This window comes from Nilaparvata lugens, chromosome 5, assembly GCF_014356525.2.
Source record: "Nilaparvata lugens isolate BPH chromosome 5, ASM1435652v1, whole genome shotgun sequence".
In the NCBI taxonomy this organism is placed as follows: domain Eukaryota; kingdom Metazoa; phylum Arthropoda; class Insecta; order Hemiptera; family Delphacidae; genus Nilaparvata; species Nilaparvata lugens.
The window spans coordinates 9,644,555-9,664,530 of NC_052508.1; the positions used below are offsets into that span (position 1 = coordinate 9,644,555).

General features: G+C 33.0%; 1 protein-coding gene across 1 annotated transcript; it reads left to right on the forward strand.

Moving 5' to 3' along the window:
* On the forward strand, positions 1-19,723 carry LOC111055388. The gene is made up of 12 exons (XM_022342579.2): positions 1-311; positions 631-817; positions 1,933-2,071; positions 3,320-3,531; positions 6,135-6,195; positions 7,129-7,257; positions 9,368-9,489; positions 10,783-10,966; positions 14,216-14,298; positions 15,088-15,154; positions 17,082-17,106; positions 18,909-19,723. Exons 1-12 carry the CDS (start codon positions 275-277, stop codon positions 18,941-18,943), a joined length of 1,281 nt encoding a protein of 426 aa, XP_022198271.2. The 5' UTR covers positions 1-274; the 3' UTR covers positions 18,944-19,723.
* The last annotated feature ends 253 nt before the right edge of the window (positions 19,724-19,976 follow it).

Below are 19,976 nucleotides of genomic sequence, written 5' to 3' on the forward strand. Positions count from 1 at the left end.
GTTGTTTATCAATATTGCCGATGTGTCGTCTGATAGTGTTTCCTCTGTACAACACGGAAACCAAATTTTAACTAAAACTTCTTCAATTTATTGTGATAATCTAATTTTTTCCTATATTTTGCAAATTTATAAATTCTGTGTGCTATTTCAAAGATTTTTATCTAAGTTTTTAAAGTAATCCTTGATTTGATGTTTAACAATATTGTGATAGTTGAGGTTAGAATGCAATTCTGAGGCAAATGAAGTGTATTTCAATTTAAATAATTGAAAAGAAATGTCTGTGTCAGATCCATTATTGAAAGAAATTAAAGGTAAGAAATAATTCACTATGAGAATATTTTTAATTCTCATAATAATTTGCTTGTTTTAGACAACATTTTATGAACTCTCAAAATCAACATTATTTAGTCTCTAGTAATTATGATTTGTGATTAACCTAGACTATTTCTTTTTTTGTAACGAGATGTCTAGATTCTTGTCATGTATGATGTTGTCAAAATGAAAATGGTAGCAAGCATTCAAGACGTACACCAGTGTACATATTTCGGGCTTGAGCCACAAACTCAAGTTCTGTCGTAATTTGTCAAACTCTTTAAATAAGGATGTTACAATAACTGCAATTTGTTACAGGCTACGCCCAGCAACTTTTAGCTGTTGAGGGTCCTATCACAGATACCAACGAGTATGTTACCAAGTTTTGCGAGTGTTTAGAGAAAATATTTCAGCAGGGTTTATCATGCGTCAATTACTCTCCCATGACATTCAGGCCTTCAGGCATTTGGGACTGGTTAGAACTCATGGCGGACAATAGAATGGGGTGAGTTGAACAAAGTTAATTTTAAACATTTATAAGTAACTAGTCGTCAGGCTCGCTTCGCTCGCCATATCCGTCTAGCCAGGAGGCCCCGCCCCCTGGACCCCCGACTGGGTCGTCCAAGAATGAAATCATCGGGCTCGCTTCGCTCGCCTGCATGTTTCATTTAAGCATGCTTCATTCCATCAGAAAGTCAAAGTACTGAGAAAACGCATAAAAGCTGAGAAAATCGTTGGAAAAACGCTGATTTTGGGCGTATCTTTGATGAAATCTTAAAGTCACCTCATCACAAAATTTTTAGACCCTAGCTACACCTCTGTACCAAATTTGAAAATTTTCTTTCTATTACTTGATGAAATAACTGAGAACACGCAAAAACTGCTAATACGCTTTTGGGCGTATTTTTGACGTTATTGAAAATTCCTTCTAACACAACATTATTACACCCTAGCTAAGCTTCTGTACTAAATTTTAACATTTTCTGTTCATTTGTTCTCGATAAAGCTGAGAAAACGCTAAATAACGCTGGAAAAACGCAGATTTTGGGCGTATCTTTGGAAAAATTTTCAAATCCGTTCTTAGTGCGCCTCTAAAGGGCCAACTGAACATACCTACCAAATTTGAACGTTTTTGGTCCGGTTGATTTTTAGTTGTGCGAGTCAGTGAGTCAGTCAGTGAGTGAGTGCCATTTCGCTTATATATATATATATATATATATTATATATATATATATATAATATATATATATATATATTAGAACAGGAGACACGATATAAATAGATTGAAAACACTTAAAAACTTACATTAGAAATGGGGGAAATCCTCGGAGACTGTGTCTCCTTTCTCAACCGAGAAGACTGCAGTTTTGAAACCAACGATTGTGGGACCACAGAGTATATATATATATAGACTTAAATACTTAGTAACTTAGCCTGGGTATTGATCGAGAGAATGAAAAGTAGATAGCTTTAATTTGATCTCATCAACTGTTTACAAATTTAGGTGATTATTCATAATTAATAATTTGCCTCATTTTCCATGCTTTAATTTGATTTTTCCTCAACTGTTTACAAATTTCAGGTGATTGTTCATAATAAGTGCTTAACCTCATTTTTCAGCGAAACTTACAGTTACCAAATGGCTGTAAACAACGTAAAGGAATGTACAAAAGTGAAAAAGAACATTGGCAGAGCCAGACTTCTTATTAGAACTTGTCTTGTGAAGAAGTGTCTCCATGTTCCTGTACATAATTATCTAGTAAGTATCAGGAACATGTTGATTTGTTTAATTTTAGGGCATGATAATGCATAATCCATCTTACATTTCTCATATATAATTGTATGGCAATACACACAACAATGTATGGCAATATATGCGTTCACTCATGTTCAACACACTTGCCCTGTCATCAGTGGCTACCCTAATATAGATATTCCTATGTAGATACAAAGCAATATTTTCTTATAGCGATTCTAAAATGTATTTCTCTTGCATTCCTATGTGTTACAAAACAATATTTTCTTATAGTTTTCAAGGGCCGGTTTCCGAGCTCGGGATTTAGCTAAGTTCTAGAATTTAAACAGCTGGAGTTAGAGAATTGGATTTCCAAAACGGGGCGTAATCGTAGACCATGTTTAAATTAAATTATGAAAAACTGGAAAATTGAACACAAAATAAAATACAGAGAAAATAGTGTAAAGCTGCAGCTATTTTGAATTATTTAGGAGTGTTTCATTTCGTCAAGGAAAAACTTCTCCAATTATAGAAATGAGATAATAAAGATTATCATAAAAACTACGACTACGCCCAGTTTCGGATTGCCAATTTTCTGACTCCAGCTGTTTAAAGTCTAGAACTTAGCTAAATACCGAGCTCGGAAACCGGCACTAAATTGCATTTTTTTCATATCGTGTACAGTCATAGCCTACTATAGATAGAAGGCCGGAACACGTTCAATATGGCAACGTGTGGTTCAGGCCGACCATGCTTTACTTCAGTTTGAATGTTTGAGCTTAAAATATAATTGAGTTTGAATAAATTTGATTGAATTATTATTCCAGCAATTTATTCTTTCAATAACCTTTTAATTCATTATTAATATAAATTGTCACTTCTCTTTAAAGGGTACTTTGAAATTATTAACATGATATAAATCTTCAAGCACTCTTTGTATTTTTTTCTTCCAAAACACGACTAGTTTCAACTCATCTAAAGCCATTTTTCCTAAATGAGTTGAAACAAGTATTGTTTTGAATGCAATCAGTAACTAACTAGTCGGCCTGAAGCTGAGCTTGACTGCGACGTTGCCAAGTTATGCGCTCCAGCCTTTATCTAAAGTAAGCCATAGTACATTTCAATAATCATGATTCCAGTTTATATTAATGTTGAATTCATCTGAAATTTTTCTGTATTGTAAGCTATTTTTTAAGTGTATGAACCAGTATATGCATAACTAAAGCACTCAATCAATCATTCTTACAACATGTTTTCTTCTCAATTTTTTAGATGTTCACAGACTGGAAACATGTATTTTCATCGCAGTCAATTCTAGGAGACGACATCCTTTGTCAGATTTTGTACTCAGTTCTGTTGTGGGTGGGACGTCTGAATTTCGCTTTGGATTTGAACAATTCTAGATTTTTGGATTCGACCTGGGACCTTCCCGTCACGAACAAAATCGAACTGGTGCCTTGCAAGAAAATGGGCATCACTGTAATGTAAGTATAGGGACTGTATAGAGCTGTGGATAAATTAATTTAAATTAATTTCAGACCTGTACTATTTATTGAACAGCAGTAATTAGGAAATTACAGAAATAATCTACCTAGATGAATTACGATCATTGAGCAACCTGGAAGTAACATATATACCTGGGTAACATATATACCTGCCCCCTGTGGGTTAGGGGAGCTTTGAGTTGATCATCGTACTCAAGAATGTGTTGAAATCCAGAATTCACCCACAGTATCCATGCTTGTCGTAGGAGGCGACTAAAATGGACCTCAAGGCAACTCCGGAAGTTGCCTTGCCTTCAAACCCACGGGATCTGCCCCATCAGGGCAAAAAGAAAAACTCAAGAGACCAGTGATGGGTGAACAATCCAGGCACAAAAATGGGTCAAGAGGCTGAGTCGAGGGTGGCCGGCGCTGGGCGCCCTAGAGGCAGTTTGGCGCCCCCTCTCTCAGTGGAAGGACCTACAAAAAAGGCCAGGAGTGGAACTCACGTAGGCCACGAGTTGTGGGTGGAGAGACCAAACCTAACCACTCCTCAAAGAAGGGCGGCCATTTAGGCAAAACTTCTTGGGAGAGGTGAGGCCTTTTGACCCAAAAAGAAAAAACCCAAGAGATCATAGATGAGTGAAACAGCAGGCACAAATGTGGGTCAAGGGGCTGAGTCAAGGGTGGCCGGGTCCCCTAGAGGCAACTTGGCCGCCCCTTCCTCAGCGGAAGGACCTACAAAGAAGGCCAGGAGTGGAACTCACGTAGGTCACGAGGACAAATCAGTCTGAAGAGACTGCCAAGCATATCACACTGGATTGCGACAAGGATTGCAACCAGGTGATGAATGGAATGTTAGTATAGGGTAAAACTCCTGGTTCTTTTAAAGGGCATAGGTATTGGTTTGTCCAACTAACATACTACTTGGGAACACAATAAGCTTCGGTTGACGTTGGGGTTCTTTGAACCTTTGGATCCTTGAATCCGTCCCTTCAAAAACAATAAACAATAAACATATATACCTGGGTAACATATATAGTATCATACCGATAGCATAAGAAGACATGGTTTGTAGAATTCATTCAAAGTTTGGAAGTTTTGTATCAAATTAAGGAGTTTGTATCAAGTTTAGATGATACTGTATCATATTGTGGTGATACTGTATCAAGTTGAGATGATACTGTATCATATTGTGTTGACACTGTATCATTTATGGTGATTCCAGAGAGTAAAGATATCATAGGAAGATGTTCCATGGTATAGGGCGTCCTTGTTACAAATTTCACTGTTAAGGCTGTGCAAAGGCTAAAAATAAACTTTATACGCATGATATTTTTCAAAGTTTTTTTCGATATGTATATTATCATGCTATCAAAATGAAAAAGTTTTCTCAGGAAAACATTGTTTTTCTGATCATTACGTTTTGAGATATAAGCACCTAAAGTTTACATTTTTGGGACAGAGCATTTCAAATTCGGTAAGAGATAAATCCATGAAATTTATAGGGTAGATTCTTCATGGTATTGTTGATCTAGTAGAACAAAAATTTTCTGAAAATATCAATTTTTGAAAAACTTATTCAATTTACCAAAAATAACTCAACTAAAAGTTATTTTTAGTAAATTGAATAGCTATCTTAAAAATTTATATTTTCAGGAAATTTTTGTTTTACTAGATCAACAATACCATGAAGAATCCATCCTCTAAATCTCATTGATTTATCTCTTACCGAATTTGAAATGTTCTGTCCCAAAAATGTAAACTTTAGGCGCTCATATCTCAAAACGTAATGATCAGAAAAACAATGTTTTCCTGAGAAAACTTTTTCATTTTGATAGCTTGACGATATACATATCGAAAAACTTTGGAAAATATGACGAGTAGAAAGTTTATTTTTAGCCTTTGCACAGCTGTAACTCAAATCGATAATCCTAGTAGTGATTTTTACTGTAATGTAAGGATCTTAGAAAAAGTAAGTGAGGTACCTGTACCTCTATTAAATTTTTAGGAAGTGGTTTGACTCAGTGGTCGCGCTGATAAGCTATCGCTTAGATAAGTTAAGAATCATGCGCCTGCTACTCCAGTTGGAAGGGTGACCGATTGAGCCAATTCCTCTGAATATGATTTATGATTTGTATAAACTCTTCCCGGTGGTTTGGAACCCACCTAAATCTGTAGGTCCATTCATCTCTCATTATCATCCGCTTCATTACTCACGCATAAGCCTAGAGCTCAAGTTGGCATCACCCTCAACAAAGAAAAAACTGTAAAAGTTACTGTAAAATCTGCTTTGTGAAATTATTTTTGCATTGAAAATGTTGTGAAGTAAAGAGCACAAGCCTAGGGCTCATGTGGGCATCACCCTAAAAAAAAAAAAAACTAAAAGTTACTGTAAAATCTGCTTTGTGAAAATATTTTTTCACTGAAAATTTTGTGAAGTAAAGAACTACAAGACTTATCTTATTTCCTTATCTAAATTAGGTAATTCAATTGATAGATCAGTCATTATAAGGAGGCTTTACTCTTGATATATATATGTTCAAAATTCAAATTCCAATTTTTGTAATGTGATAATAATTACATTCTTTATTTTCTTTTCACAGCTTTGTTGAAGGGAAAGCAATCTGTTTTGACATCCAGAAGAATAGTGTTGCTGCTGAAGATGTAAGTTGGATAAATTTTCCATTTGAATAAACTGATTTTAATTTCTTCTAAGGTTTTCATCATAACTTCTTCAAAGTTACACATAACCTTTATTTGGACAATTTATTTTATGAAATTGGGATAAAAAAAAGTTTTGGACTGTAGTCTGTTTCTTTGTCCTTTAGTTGATTATGAATGATAAATAAATAAGTAAGTAGATAATAAATAACTTGAACTATTGTTAGTAAGTGAACAAAGTTGAAGTTCGGTGAATAGAAAAATGAAAAATATTAATAGCGCGCCTATTTTTGTGGCAAACATCAACAGAATGGCAAAACAGTGGTAAACAGAAATTACCATCAAATCTATTACCAAGTATTTCATTCAATTGCGATATATATAATTGAATCTGTTACCAAGTATTTCATTCAATTTATGAATTTCAGTATCGAACGACTATAGTGAGGTCCACTTTATAATGGCAGTGAAGAAAGATAGGAGAGCAACGTTGCCGATCCTCTGTCTTGTCAATGCCTTCTAAACACGATAGCTGATACAGGCTTATTAATCTAATATTAACTGTTCATTTTCGTTAAAAATATATTTTATTAAGCAAGAAATTATGTTTTTCAATAATTAATAACTAAGATGAAATATTTTGTTAATTAATTATCAATTCTACATTGTTAAAATACGATCTGGCAACAGAGCAAAGCGAGAAAGAGATAGCACTATCCACTTTGTTAAATGATAGATAAGGATATCAATACAATTGCTAATCAAACACTGCCATTATGACGTGGACCTCACTATAAATATATTTTCTCTAGGATGTATGGATAAATAGATTCATCAATGTATTTAATAATTATTATTATGAAATATAATGATTATTATTTCAATGATTATTAAAATCGATTCAATAATCGATTATTGATAAATTTATTTTTTCAGGATGCAGTTGAAATTGGAGACATAATTGACGAGTTGAACGGAAATGTGATAACTACTAGCTCTCAAGGCACATTGAATAATCTTATGAGAAAAACTGCCGGGTTCCCTATTTCAATATATCTTATAAAGGTAGTAGAAATAATTTTTACAACTCCATATTTCTCAATCAATAAAAATATTGGTGTTCAATGAAAATAGAAATGAATAAATAGGCATAATTTTCACAACTCCATTATTCTCAAGGAAAATTGAGCATTGTTATTCTATTATATTAAGCGAGCGATTTCTGTATATATTTTTATATTTAGTTATTTATATTTATTTTTGTCCAACGGATCTCCAGAACGGCTCTAACGATTTTCACGAAATTTGGAACATAGTAGGTTTATGATATAAAAATTCGATTGCACTAGGTCTCATCCCTGGGAAAACTCGCTGAACGACATTAAAAGGATAATCATCCTTGGAAAAACAGCTGAGACTTTCGTCGTCTGTGGATAATAAAGAAGTGAGTGAGACCCACTCGGTCTGTAGGAAATCAAAATATCGCATCCCCCAAATTCATAAGCTGACGTATAGCCAGCAGCTGTAAAATATAAACACGATCATCTTAAAGAATTGTGTTCTGTTTATCAATAATTAAAAATAACGAGCGAAGCTCGGTGCCCCGATATTTAAATGTTAATCGATTAAGCTACCTGACATATGTGATACTATAGATAAAATATAGCATAAGAAGATATCCCATAGTATAGGCAAATTTTTTTGAATTTTTTTTTGTAGCCAGTGTAGTTTACTGTTATAGTATTACATGTTTTTGATTGGATTGTCCATCGTCATCACCATCTTTCATTCTAAGTTTGGAAAATTCCTTATATCTTGGTATTTAATTGCATTGCTATAGTGTATCTACCTTTTAGTTTTACTAACTTTTAGTCATTAATTATAACTGGCTGTTTCTGCAGCCAATTATTTGTTTTTCTGACTATAATATCAACATTTACTCATATCTTTTTTAGTTTAATATAATATCAATTTTCATAATTTAGTTTATTGATTTTAAATTCAGCGAATTACGCCAGGCCCTCACAAACACAGGCTTTTGCCTACATGTGAGTCTCTCATAACGTAAGGGTATATATAAATGTACTGTAACTGTACTGTATTATTTGTAAATTGTGAGAATAAAAAATTTGATTTGATTTGATAGGGAGTTTATGTTCTAAATTTCACACTCAACTCAAGCCAATAGTCCTAGTAGATATAATTTACATATCTCTATTATTTTAAAGTAAATCGAATAAATAATGTTGAATAAAGAGTGTCAATTGAATAAGCTATCTGACTTGTAATATCATAGATAAAATATAACCGAAAAAGATATCCCATGGTACAGAGCGTTTATGTTCCAAATTTCACTGCCAACTCAAGACGATAGTCCTATAGTGAGGTCCACGTTATAATGGCAGTGGAGAAAGATAGGAGAAAACAAACGTTGCCCCTGTCTTGTCAATGCCATGTGTAGACGGTAGCTGATACAGGTTTATTGATTTAATATTAACGGTTGAATCTCGTTTAAAATAATCAATTATATTTTATCAAGCAAGAAATTCTATTTTTCAATAATTTCATTATGAATTTTCATTATTAAGATGAAATATTTTGTTAATTAATTATTTATTCTACATTGTTGAAAGATGATCTAGCAACAGAGCAAAGCGAGAAAGAGATAGCGCTATCAGCTTTGTTGAATGATAGACAAGGATACCATTGCTAATCAAACACTGCCATTATATCTTGGACCTCACTATATTACTTTTTTTCGTGAAGCTATGTGACGCTGGTAGTCTCTCAAACTGTGCCGTTCTTACACTCTCACCTGAAACAGTAATAATAGACAAGATTAGTAGTCAACAGTAATCGGCTTGAGTGAAAAAAGGCTTGAAATTTGGAACATAAACTACGGTACCTATACCATGGGATATCTTCTTTTGCTATCTTTTCTCCATGGTAATACTTAATCCAAAGGTAATTACAATACCTAATATTGTAAAATAGTCTTGCTCACTCTCCAAGTGTGTAAATTTCTCATAATTAATTCATCCATTAATACAATTACAAATAATATAGGTATGACTGGGAGAGAGCTACAATAAGAGCTAAAATAATGTGTTATTATTGAATTTTTAAGATTATTTTCCAATTTTGATAAAAGTACTTTGTTTTCTTATCTTTACAGGCTAAATGGAAAAATAATCTATTTCCGCCAATGGTGCCTTTGCTGATAGCAGCAAAAATCGACATATCTGCAATTCGGCAGAAGCAGTTGACTGAGATCGACACAAAATCGCTCATCAAACAGTAAGCATCATTCTACAGTTATTATTTAAACTCCCAAATTATGTTTTTTCAAATGTGCACAATTTAAAGTTTGTGTAAAATAAGTTGAGACTTGGCCCTCCATCCGAAGAAATCATAGGGTTGCCGAATCGTGTAAAATTGCAACTTTCTCAAATTTCCAATTCAACGTCAGAATTGGATGTAGAATATCATCCCCGATATCCTAGTAGTACTAAAAAAGTTTCAGGGTTGAAGGATTAAAAGGAAATTTAACTTTAAATGTCGAGACATTTCGAGCAGAAAAAATGAAATTTTCGACATGCTAGAAACTCTTTTGTTTCAAAAGATAAGTAGGTGGTGAAAGCGAGAAAGTTTCTCAGAAATTATTTTTCCAATTGTCAAACTTACTCGCAAAAGCGTATTTTGGTCTCTCAGGAGTTTTAAAGTCAAGGATAGCGGCTGAAAATTATCACGCATTACGACACCTCATGATTCTGAGAGAAGTGATATTGAAAAGAAAAAAAAATCTTCGCGATGTTTCCAATTTCATCATAAAAAGTTAAATTTCCTTTTAATCCTTCAACCCTGAAGCTTTTTCAGTACTACTAGGATGATATTCTACATCCAATTCTGACGTTGAATTGGAAATTTGAGAAAGTTGCAATTTTACACGATTTGGCAACCCTGTAATTTCTTTGGATGGAGGGCCAAGTCTCATCTTATTTTACACAAACTATAGTGAATTTAATGGAATATCCTAATAATTATTGTGATATTTCAATAACCATTGGCTGAATAAATTTTTGGTGACACCAATTTTCCACCAGTTAATTCTTGAAAAATAATAGTCAAATAAAATCAAATTTTAATTCATGAATTTTTTAATATTTTTTTTTAAAGAAAGATATAAAACTGCAGGAATAAATTATAAATTAAGTGAATATTATCATAGAAAAAATGTAGCACAAGAAGCTATCGCATGGTTTGTTCCAAATCTCAATGTTAACTCAAGCCGAAAGTCCTAGTAGTTCTTTTTCGTAAAGCTATGTGACGCTGGCAGTCTCTCATACTGTGCCGTTCTTACCGTCTCATCCAGCCAAAACAGTAATAATAGATAGTAATCGGATTGACTTAACACAAAATCGGCTTAAAGTTTGGAACATAAACGACATATACCAAGGGATATTTTCTCATGCTATTTTTTCTCTATGATCACCACAAAGACACAGCCAGCCTGGGCGTGAGGAATGAAATATTCCCCAAAATAGAGCTTTTTCGATCTTTTATCCTAATCAAGTATAATTGTTTTTGCAGGGAAATGGCTAAATCATCAATCACATTCATAGGACACATTTCAACTGGTAGTTTGGGTGATGTGAAGCAAATTGCTGCAGGAATCAATCAGATACTTTCCGGCAAAGGAAACCAGATTGACTCGCTGGTTACTTTTGAGTGTTTGGATTTAGGAGTCAAGGTCACTGAAAAAGCTGATACTAAAGTAAGTTGATAACAGTATTTTTCACTTGCTAATCAATACCTGGAGAGTCTTTAACATGATTGGAATTTATAATAATTATTAATCGTAAAATTTGTTTTCATTCTTTCATTTCTTTATGTAACAAACAACACTGATATGAAAACATGGGTGTATATAATACTGAGACAATCTTTGTGTTATTTTTCCTTCCAAATTTAGGTGATGACAATGTCCAAAAATTCATTAATTATTGATTGGAACTATTTACTTGTTGATGACTTAGACCAGTTATAGAATAGACACGGCATATTGTATATTCATACTGAAAGTCGATGAAGCCAACATCTACTACCATATCTCCAAATCGTGTCGTCAGCATCAGATAGAAAACTTTTCTTTAGAGTTTGTTTACATTGTTTTCCATAGCAGATTGTGTCTATTTCAGCGGGAGCGCAGCTGGAGTTTACCATTTTCATGATTTACATAATAATAATTTACATCCTTCTGAAATAAACACAATCTGAAAGTTTTCTATCCGATGATGACGTCACGATTTGGAGATATAGCAGTAGATGTTGGCTTCAGAGGCTAGACATCCCAGCGTGTCTATTCTATAACTGGTCTAAGGTTGATGATGCCCCAATAAGCCCAATAATAAAAATCTGGTGTGGCGCACTCACACAACTTTCCTTGCCGTTATGAAACTTGATCACCTGACGCTAGTGTTCACGCGCATCTCAAGTCTACTATTCAAAGATTTATTGAGTACTTTATTTATGTAGATTACAATATATACTGGCTTTTACACTTATATACAATAGCTTACAATACAGCAAAATTATAGAAGAATTTACATAATATAGACTAAGAAAATGATTTTTGAACTGCATATGATATGAAAATGCAATTGGTAATAGCTATAGATAATATTGTTATGCATCTACATAAATTTGCATCTACATAAATGAGATCTGAGCCAGCTGGTGACAGGACAATAACGCAGGAGACACACGAAATCTGCTATCTCTTTATAATAAATGATTTAATAGAATCAACAGTTGCCAACACTTTGCAATTGAATAATCACATTTTTTCGAATTTCAAGCTTATTTTCGATTTTAGATGAAAATGTTACTGAACATTAATTATTGTAGAGATTTTCATACTCAATCTCTTCCACTTGAAGTTTTTTGTTTAAATTGTATCTGAAGCCTGATAATTGAGAATCTGAAATCAAACTTTGCATAGATGGGGCTGAGCTCCTGACATTTTCACAGATATGGGACTTGTGGCAGTTGATAGAGCTTATCAATGACTTTTTTAGGTATGAATTTGATCAAAATCGTTGGAGCCGTTTTCGAGAAAATCGCGGAAAACCCTGTTTTTGACAACATTTTTGCCATTCTAGCCGCCATCTTGAATTGCATTTGATCGAAATTGTTCGTGTCGGATCCTTATATTGTAAGGACCTAGAGTTCCAAATTTCAAGTCATTCCGTTAATTGGGAGATGAGATATCGTGTACACAGACGCACATACACTCATACACACACATACAGACCCTAAAACCACTTTTTTGGACTCAGGGGACCTTGAAACGTATAGACATTTGAAAATTTGGGTACCTTAATTTTTTTTGGAAAGCAATACTTTCCTTACCTATGGTAATAGGGCAAGGAAAGTAAAAAAATGTTATTGGCTATTGATTGAGAAATAGAAAGTTAAATCACCAATACCCTCATATCTGAAACTTTGCTGTATTAATAATAAATTAATTGCTGTTAATAAATTAATAAATAATAGTTAATAAATTATATGCTGTATTGTAAGCTACAATGTACAGAATGTTTCCTAACTCCCTACCAATATTCTAGGGTATTTTTCCTGGGTACGAAATATATCTAAATATCATTTTAAAAGTGTCTGAAAGTCCTTGTTACTCATCATTTTTACATATCTCTTTTGATGATCTATCTAAATGCGGGTTTCATCTACTGAATCATTTCTATGATTTATCAATATGCGGTAGAGAATATTGTCAAGGAAACGCCTGGAATTTCTTTCCCAATTTATTCATTCATTTATTTATTTATTTATTCATATTTTTTAAAAGAAGCACTGATTGGGAAAGAAAAACTAAGGATACTCCTTGTACTAGTTCCCTCCCAAATTTAGATAACACTTTAAAAGTCCAAAAATATATTTCAATTATAAGTGCTTGTACAAGTAGATAAAATAGTATTGAAAATATCTGTATATTTCAATCATATTCATTCATCAATAAAATTATTTCAATGATCTATAATAATAAATACTATCATATTATAAATATAAATATTATCATAATGTGAAAGAGAAAAACTAAGCTCAGCTTCTAGTATTCCTCTTTCAAATAAGTGGTAATGAAGTCCAAAAGGGTGTGTGTTGTCATGCACTTCACATATCTGGTTCAAGAATGCTTCTTGAGAATAATTCACAAGTGGTAATTAGATAATTAGATAATTTGAACACACTAAGGGCTGGTTTCCGAGCTCGGGATTTAGCTAAGCTCTAGACTTCAAACAGCTGGAGTCAGAAAATTAGCTTTCAAAAACGGGGCATAGTCGCAGTTTTTATTTTCTCATTTCTATAATTAAAAACGTTTTTCCTCGACGAAATTAAACATTTCTAAATAATTCAAAATAGCTGAAACTTTACACTATTTTCTCTTTATTTTATTTTGTGTTTAATTTTCTAGTTTTTTTTTAAATTTTAATTCAATTGTGACTAGCCTATGGCAATGACTACGACTACCCCAGTTTCGGAAAGCCAATTTTCTGACTCCAGCTGTTCAAAGTCTAGAACTTAGCTAAATCCCGAGCTCGGAAACCGGCCCTTAGGGCCGTTTGCACAGTCAAAGCTTAAACTGAATTTAATCAGCTGGTGGCTTAAACTAAAAATTAACCACATTATAACGAACGAGACTTGATATGGATTTAATCCAGTTTAAAATGAAATTTAGTTTAAACTGATACTGTGCAAACAGCCCTTAAAGTTGAAAATTATTATTGTAGGCAAAATTCGGACTATGTGTAACCTTATATAAATTTGGGAGAGGAATAGCACAAGGTTACCTCATTTTTTCTCTCCCTATCATTTTGATGGTGTTCTTATTGTATGAATCAATACATAGAATATTTCATATTTAAAGTATTCCTTTTTCTAATTCATTTTTATATTAAGTATGTTGAGTTATGTATTATTTACAAATATATTTAAATTTGAATTTCAGGTGATATTGAAACATTCATACATGGAAATTTCCTCCTGTGGATGTGCTGTCGATATTCCTTATTATTTTGCCTATATTGCCAGGTATGGATAACTTTCAACAATCTTTTTCTTACTATTTTAGTAATATTTATTTAAATTTATCTTTGTTGTAGTTCAGACACTGTGTTACCTACTTGTAAATATTTGAAAAAACACTTACTTTTGTTGGAGAATTGAAGAATGCATTTCACTCCTGAGGCGAGGAGCTTCATCAGCCTCATGATGGCAGATGAAGTTCCTCTTCAGGAGTGAAATGCATTCCTCAATACTTCAACAAAAGTAAGTGTTTTTTCAAATATTTACAAGTAGGTAACACAGTGTCTGAACTACAACAAAGTTAATATATAGTGTTTCGTCATGGAAAGCAACTTAAATTTATCTCCTCATCAATGTGATCACTGTAAAAGACTAAAGTTTGTTATTGAATATTTTGTTGAAATTGTACTACAGTGAGATTCAAGTTGTAAAGTGAACACCTGATCAACATTGGTGTACATGATTTTATGAATGGAGAGACGAGACAGATTAATGAAGTGAATTCTTATGGCGTTTGTTGGTGAGGAGTCCCTTGCGGGAAGGTCCCACCTCGCTTGAATATATAATTCTATCCGTCAATGAGCCTTACGACTGTCATACTTCAGCCGGGACCGACAGTTTAACGTGCCCATCCGATAACACAGGAGTGATCTGATTTAATATGAATCTCTTTATATAAATTACCCTATATCTTTGTTTAGAATGAGCAAGGGAAATATTTGTCATTCAATCTGCATCATGATAACTGAATAATTAAAAGGTCCCAAAGTGATGTTTAATACATTTTCGTTTCAGTGATGGCCTATGCTCACAGTCTGATAGCTTCGTATGCTATGTCTTCCATTGTAACGTTCAAACAGAGGTAAGAATTTAATGTTTTCAATTTTACTTGAATTAATAAATTATGAATGAATTCGTCCAAAGCTCAATAATTCATCTACCCAATTGATAGACTATAATACTTATAATAGAGGAAAGGATTGGCTTATACCATAGCCACCGCTAATACAAGGCCCCGGCCTACGATATTGCAACGTCGCAGTGTAGGTCTAGAGAGATCAGCTGGTATTTTTAAAAATCTTTTTCACCAATCATGTATTAGATTCTAGGCCTATATGCTGCGACGTTGCAATATCGTAGGCCGGGGCCTTGTATTAGAGGTGGCTATGCTTATTTATACCGTACGGGATGGGAAAATTATGTTTGACGTCTGAACTACTCAATTTATTAACTTGATATTTTGCATAAAGATTCTTAATTTACCGAGGATGGTTATAGTTCTATTTTTAATTCTTCAAGATTTCAGTGGGTAAGGTTTTAATTAGACCCTTGCGGGGCACGGGTTACCTGATAGTATTTATAAATAATATCTACTTGTAGTATTGATCATAATGTATAATAATTTTTTAATATCAGGTATTATTTCACAATTCATTTCTAGTGAGATGAATGGATTACCATTAAATTTACTAACATGCATTTACTAACTTTGAATGCATTCTATTACGTATATCAGGCAAGTTTTCAGTGTCCTGCATATTCATTGTCCAGTTATTTTTAATCACTTTTGAACAATTAAATTACGATATAGCAGTCAGATATTTATCAATAAAAGCTATTTGCTTCTACTCACATATTAGCTTCACTCGAGTGTTGAGGAAGGGCCTAGTGTCCGAAAGCGCTCCACAAATGTGAGGAGAAGCTAATAGCTTTTATTTTTATTACTATTGTATTTTAATATAACTTTAAAGTGAAAAAACAATCACATTCTTTAGTGTGGCGACGACCGTTTAGTGCTGGTATTGCACATTCTCAAGCCCGACCCTACGATTATTTTATTTATAAACTAGCCGTCAGGCTCGCTTCGCTCGCCATATCCGTCAAGGCAGGGGGCTCCGCCCCCTGAATCCCCGACTGGATCGTCCAAGGATGAGATCAGCAGGCTTGCTTCGCTCGCCTGTATTTTTCATTTGATCATTTTTATCATATTATGTTAGGACGATCCAGTCGGGGGTCCAGACTAAACGTTTGGCTAAACGGATATGGCGAACGAAGTGAGCCTGACGGCGAGTAATATAATATTCCCAGGAATAGCTCTGATAGAAGTAGCAGTGCCCAATCAATTTTTCCGCGATAACTGCATTTCAATCTTCAACTTGGTGCCAACCTAACAAAGTCAACTCAACTTGATGCCGACCTAACAACATTATTAATTTATTTACCAGTTAACAACTGTTTCGAAGAGGTACTCTCTCTAGATTATAGTTTTTTATTAACATATGGTATGGACATTTTCCAATTATAATTAAGAGAATAAGAAAAATATACATGCTAAAAGACGAACTTTAAACCCTTAAATACCACCCTTGGAGTTAAAATATTGCCAAAAGATTTCTTAGTAAGCCTCTAAAGGGCCAACTGAACATACCTACCAAATTTGAACGTTTTTGGTCCGGTAGATTTTTAGTTCTGCGAGTGAGTCAGTCAGTCAGTCAGTCAGTCAGTCAGTCAATCAGTCAATCAGTCAGTCAGTGAGTGAGTGCCATTTCGCTTCTATATATATAGAAGATAAATATTAGACTGCTATGTCGTAATTTAATTGTTCAAAATTGATTATTAACAAGCAGTTCGTAATGGAAACAAACATTGAAGAGTATTATTTTTTATATTTTAAAACTTTTTGGACAAGTGAGAAATCATTTTTATTAATTTTGCAATTCTATCAATGAGTAATTCATTTATTTTAGAATATCTTGATTACTATTTTCATTGATTATTATTTTTTTCAGATTGACACAATCCTCAACAGTATAGGTGAGTGAAACTTAATTCTCAATCTTGAAGAATAATATATTTTAAACGTTTTTTTTTATATCAATGAAGCAGCATAAAAAGCTTTAAACGAGTTGGCCTATAGTGAGGTCCACGTTATAATGGCAGTAGATAAAGATAGGAGAATAGCGATTCCTATTCTCTACATAATTTAATTATATTTCTACACTGTCAAAAACATAATTGGCATCGTTGTGGACCTAGAAAAGGATGGTACCACCGGCTTTGTCGAATGATAGACAAGGATAGCAATACCAAAGTTGATCAAATACTGTCATTATAACTACTATAGAGAAATGTTTTTGCTATAGTGAGGTCCACGTTATAATGGCAGTGGAGAAAGATAGGAGAACAACGTTGCCGAACTTCGGTTTTGTCAATGCGGTAGCTGATACACGTTTATTAATGTGATATTATTAACTGTTCATTCTGGTATTAAATAATCAATTTTTTTTTATTAAGCAAGAAATTATATTTTTCAACAATTTCATAATGAATTTTCATAATTAGTATGTAATATTTTGTTAATTGATTATCAATTCTACATTGTTAAAAGACGATTTGGCAACAGAGCAAAGCGAGAAAGAGATAGCGCTATTCGCTTTGTTGAATGATAGGCAAGGATAGCAATACCATTGCTAATCCAATACTGCCATTATAACGTGGACCTCTCTATAGTTTGATTGTCCTAACCAACTGATGGAATGATTCTTATTAAATTAAATATTTGTATAAAATTTCTACATTGTATTATAATAATCTATTATTCTCTTCACCATTATAAATTATGGGTGAAATCAACTTTTGCATTAGTTTCTTGATATCCTTATAATTCTGAAAATGTTCATTCCCGTGATAATATCTACACCACAAGAGGACATCAGAAGCTACAAATATGATTTATTCAGAAAGAGAAATCACAAATAACTTCTTTCATTTCACACCACATAATAAAAGTTATATACTCAAAGTTCCACTGTTTTTAAGTGTAGCCTAATTTATCCATTTGTAAAATCACTAATTATTTTAATTACTTTGATAATGAGCAAACTCAATTACTTTAATAATGAACAAACTCCCATTTTTGTGATTTTTCTGGTATCAAATTTATCAAGTTTTTAAATATTTTCCATTGCATATGTTTTTATGAATGCATTTTTAAGAGTGTAATAATCATTTGTTTCAACTTTCTGATCAACCCAGATACAAAACTTGTAGTATAATATATATTATTTCCTTGTAGGAAGACGACGACGAAGACGATATTATCATAGAGAAACAATAGCATAAGTAGATATCCCATGGTATAGGGCGTTTATGTCGCAACTTTTACTGTCATCTCAAGCCCATAGTTCATGTAATTCTTTCCCGTGAAGCTGTGTGACACTGGTAGTCTCTCATATTGTGCCGTTCATACACTCTCACCCCAACAAAACAATAAAATTCGACAATAATCAACAGTAATCTGCTTGAGATAACAGTAAAAGTTGCGACATAAACGCCCTATACCATGGGATATCTACTTACGCTATTGTTTCTCTATGATATTATTATTGGACTGTAAATTTTTGTGATATTTATAAAAGTGTTTTCATATCCTCATTTGAACTATTTTTATCGAAATTATTGAGAGAAAGAGTTTTAGGTTTATCCTGTTGATTCTCTCCCAATCATTCATTTTATATTGTGATTGTAGAATGTAATCAATACATAAATGTGATCCAATCAACCTTATCCAATCAATTGCAAAAATGTTGATAACATTTTAATTTTCCTTTTTTCAGGTCAAGGATTCAAAAGGACTCACTATGTCGTCTAATACTGCAGAGAGACTTTTTCATTATACGAGAGCATCGAATTTTATTTTCAATATTTTCTTGAAGTCGTAAGCTGATCCAATTTTTTGTTGCTGAACAACTCAACTGTGATCAAGTTTAGTAGAACATCAGGTATTGCATTCTATATGAGATGATCGAGTTTAAACACTTTTCAATTGCAACAAAATTTTATCAGAAAGTGCTTGAGTAACCAATCTGAGACTTATGCAAATTTGGACAGAATAATTATTATGAAATTATTGAAGCACGATCTATCAAACCAGATTATTTAGTGAAGACTCTGTTTTTTCCTGATATAGATCATATCATGTTGTAGAAAAACATACATTTTCTGTGAGAAATTTGGAAAGATTTAGAAGGAAATTTTTACTAGCCTCTTGTACTCATTCGTTATATATATGACTACAATTATTTACAAATAATTTTAAAATTTCATCTACCTCCAAAGAGCAAAGGCAGATCTATTGCTCTAGCAATAGAGCAATTAGTCTATTAATCTAGCTAGACTTCACACTGATAAAGCTTTGATCTGTTACATGAAACTCATTGCTTTGATCTGAAACTTACATGAAACTGAAAGCTTTGATCTCTTTAGCTCCATAGCTCTTGTATTCAAATGGCTTTGCAATGATTCTAGTCAATAAAAATGTTTCATATCCCATCGAAGAAGTCATATCCAATCATTTTTCTAGTCAAGTTTATTGGAAGTATTTTATTGTTCATATAAAACCTTTTTAACATAGTAAACCATCTAAACCATGGCTAAATGTTTTACCTTTTATTAGTAAACTATCTAAGGCAGAGGTTCCCAACCTTCTTTGTTTGGCGATTCACCTTTAGATGTATATCCGGTTCTGCAACCCATTTAAATATACAAGACTTGAAGAATTAAATAAAAACAATATAAAAATTGTAGTACACTTTCTATTTAAAACATTTTATTGAATAAGAAGACTAAGAAATTGTCAAAAACCATAGATTTTATTGATAGTTAGAAAGACCGGTTTCAGTTGT

Bases quoted from the DNA above. Each gene is read 5' to 3' on its own strand.
- LOC111055388 (XM_022342579.2), top strand. From the start codon at position 275: ATGTCTGTGTCAGATCCATTATTGAAAGAAATTAAAG. The intron at 2,072-3,319 runs GTAAGTATCAGG...TCAATTTTTTAG, and splicing joins TTCCTGTACATAATTATCTA to ATGTTCACAGACTGGAAACA. The intron at 6,196-7,128 runs GTAAGTTGGATA...TTATTTTTTCAG, and splicing joins ATAGTGTTGCTGCTGAAGAT to GATGCAGTTGAAATTGGAGA.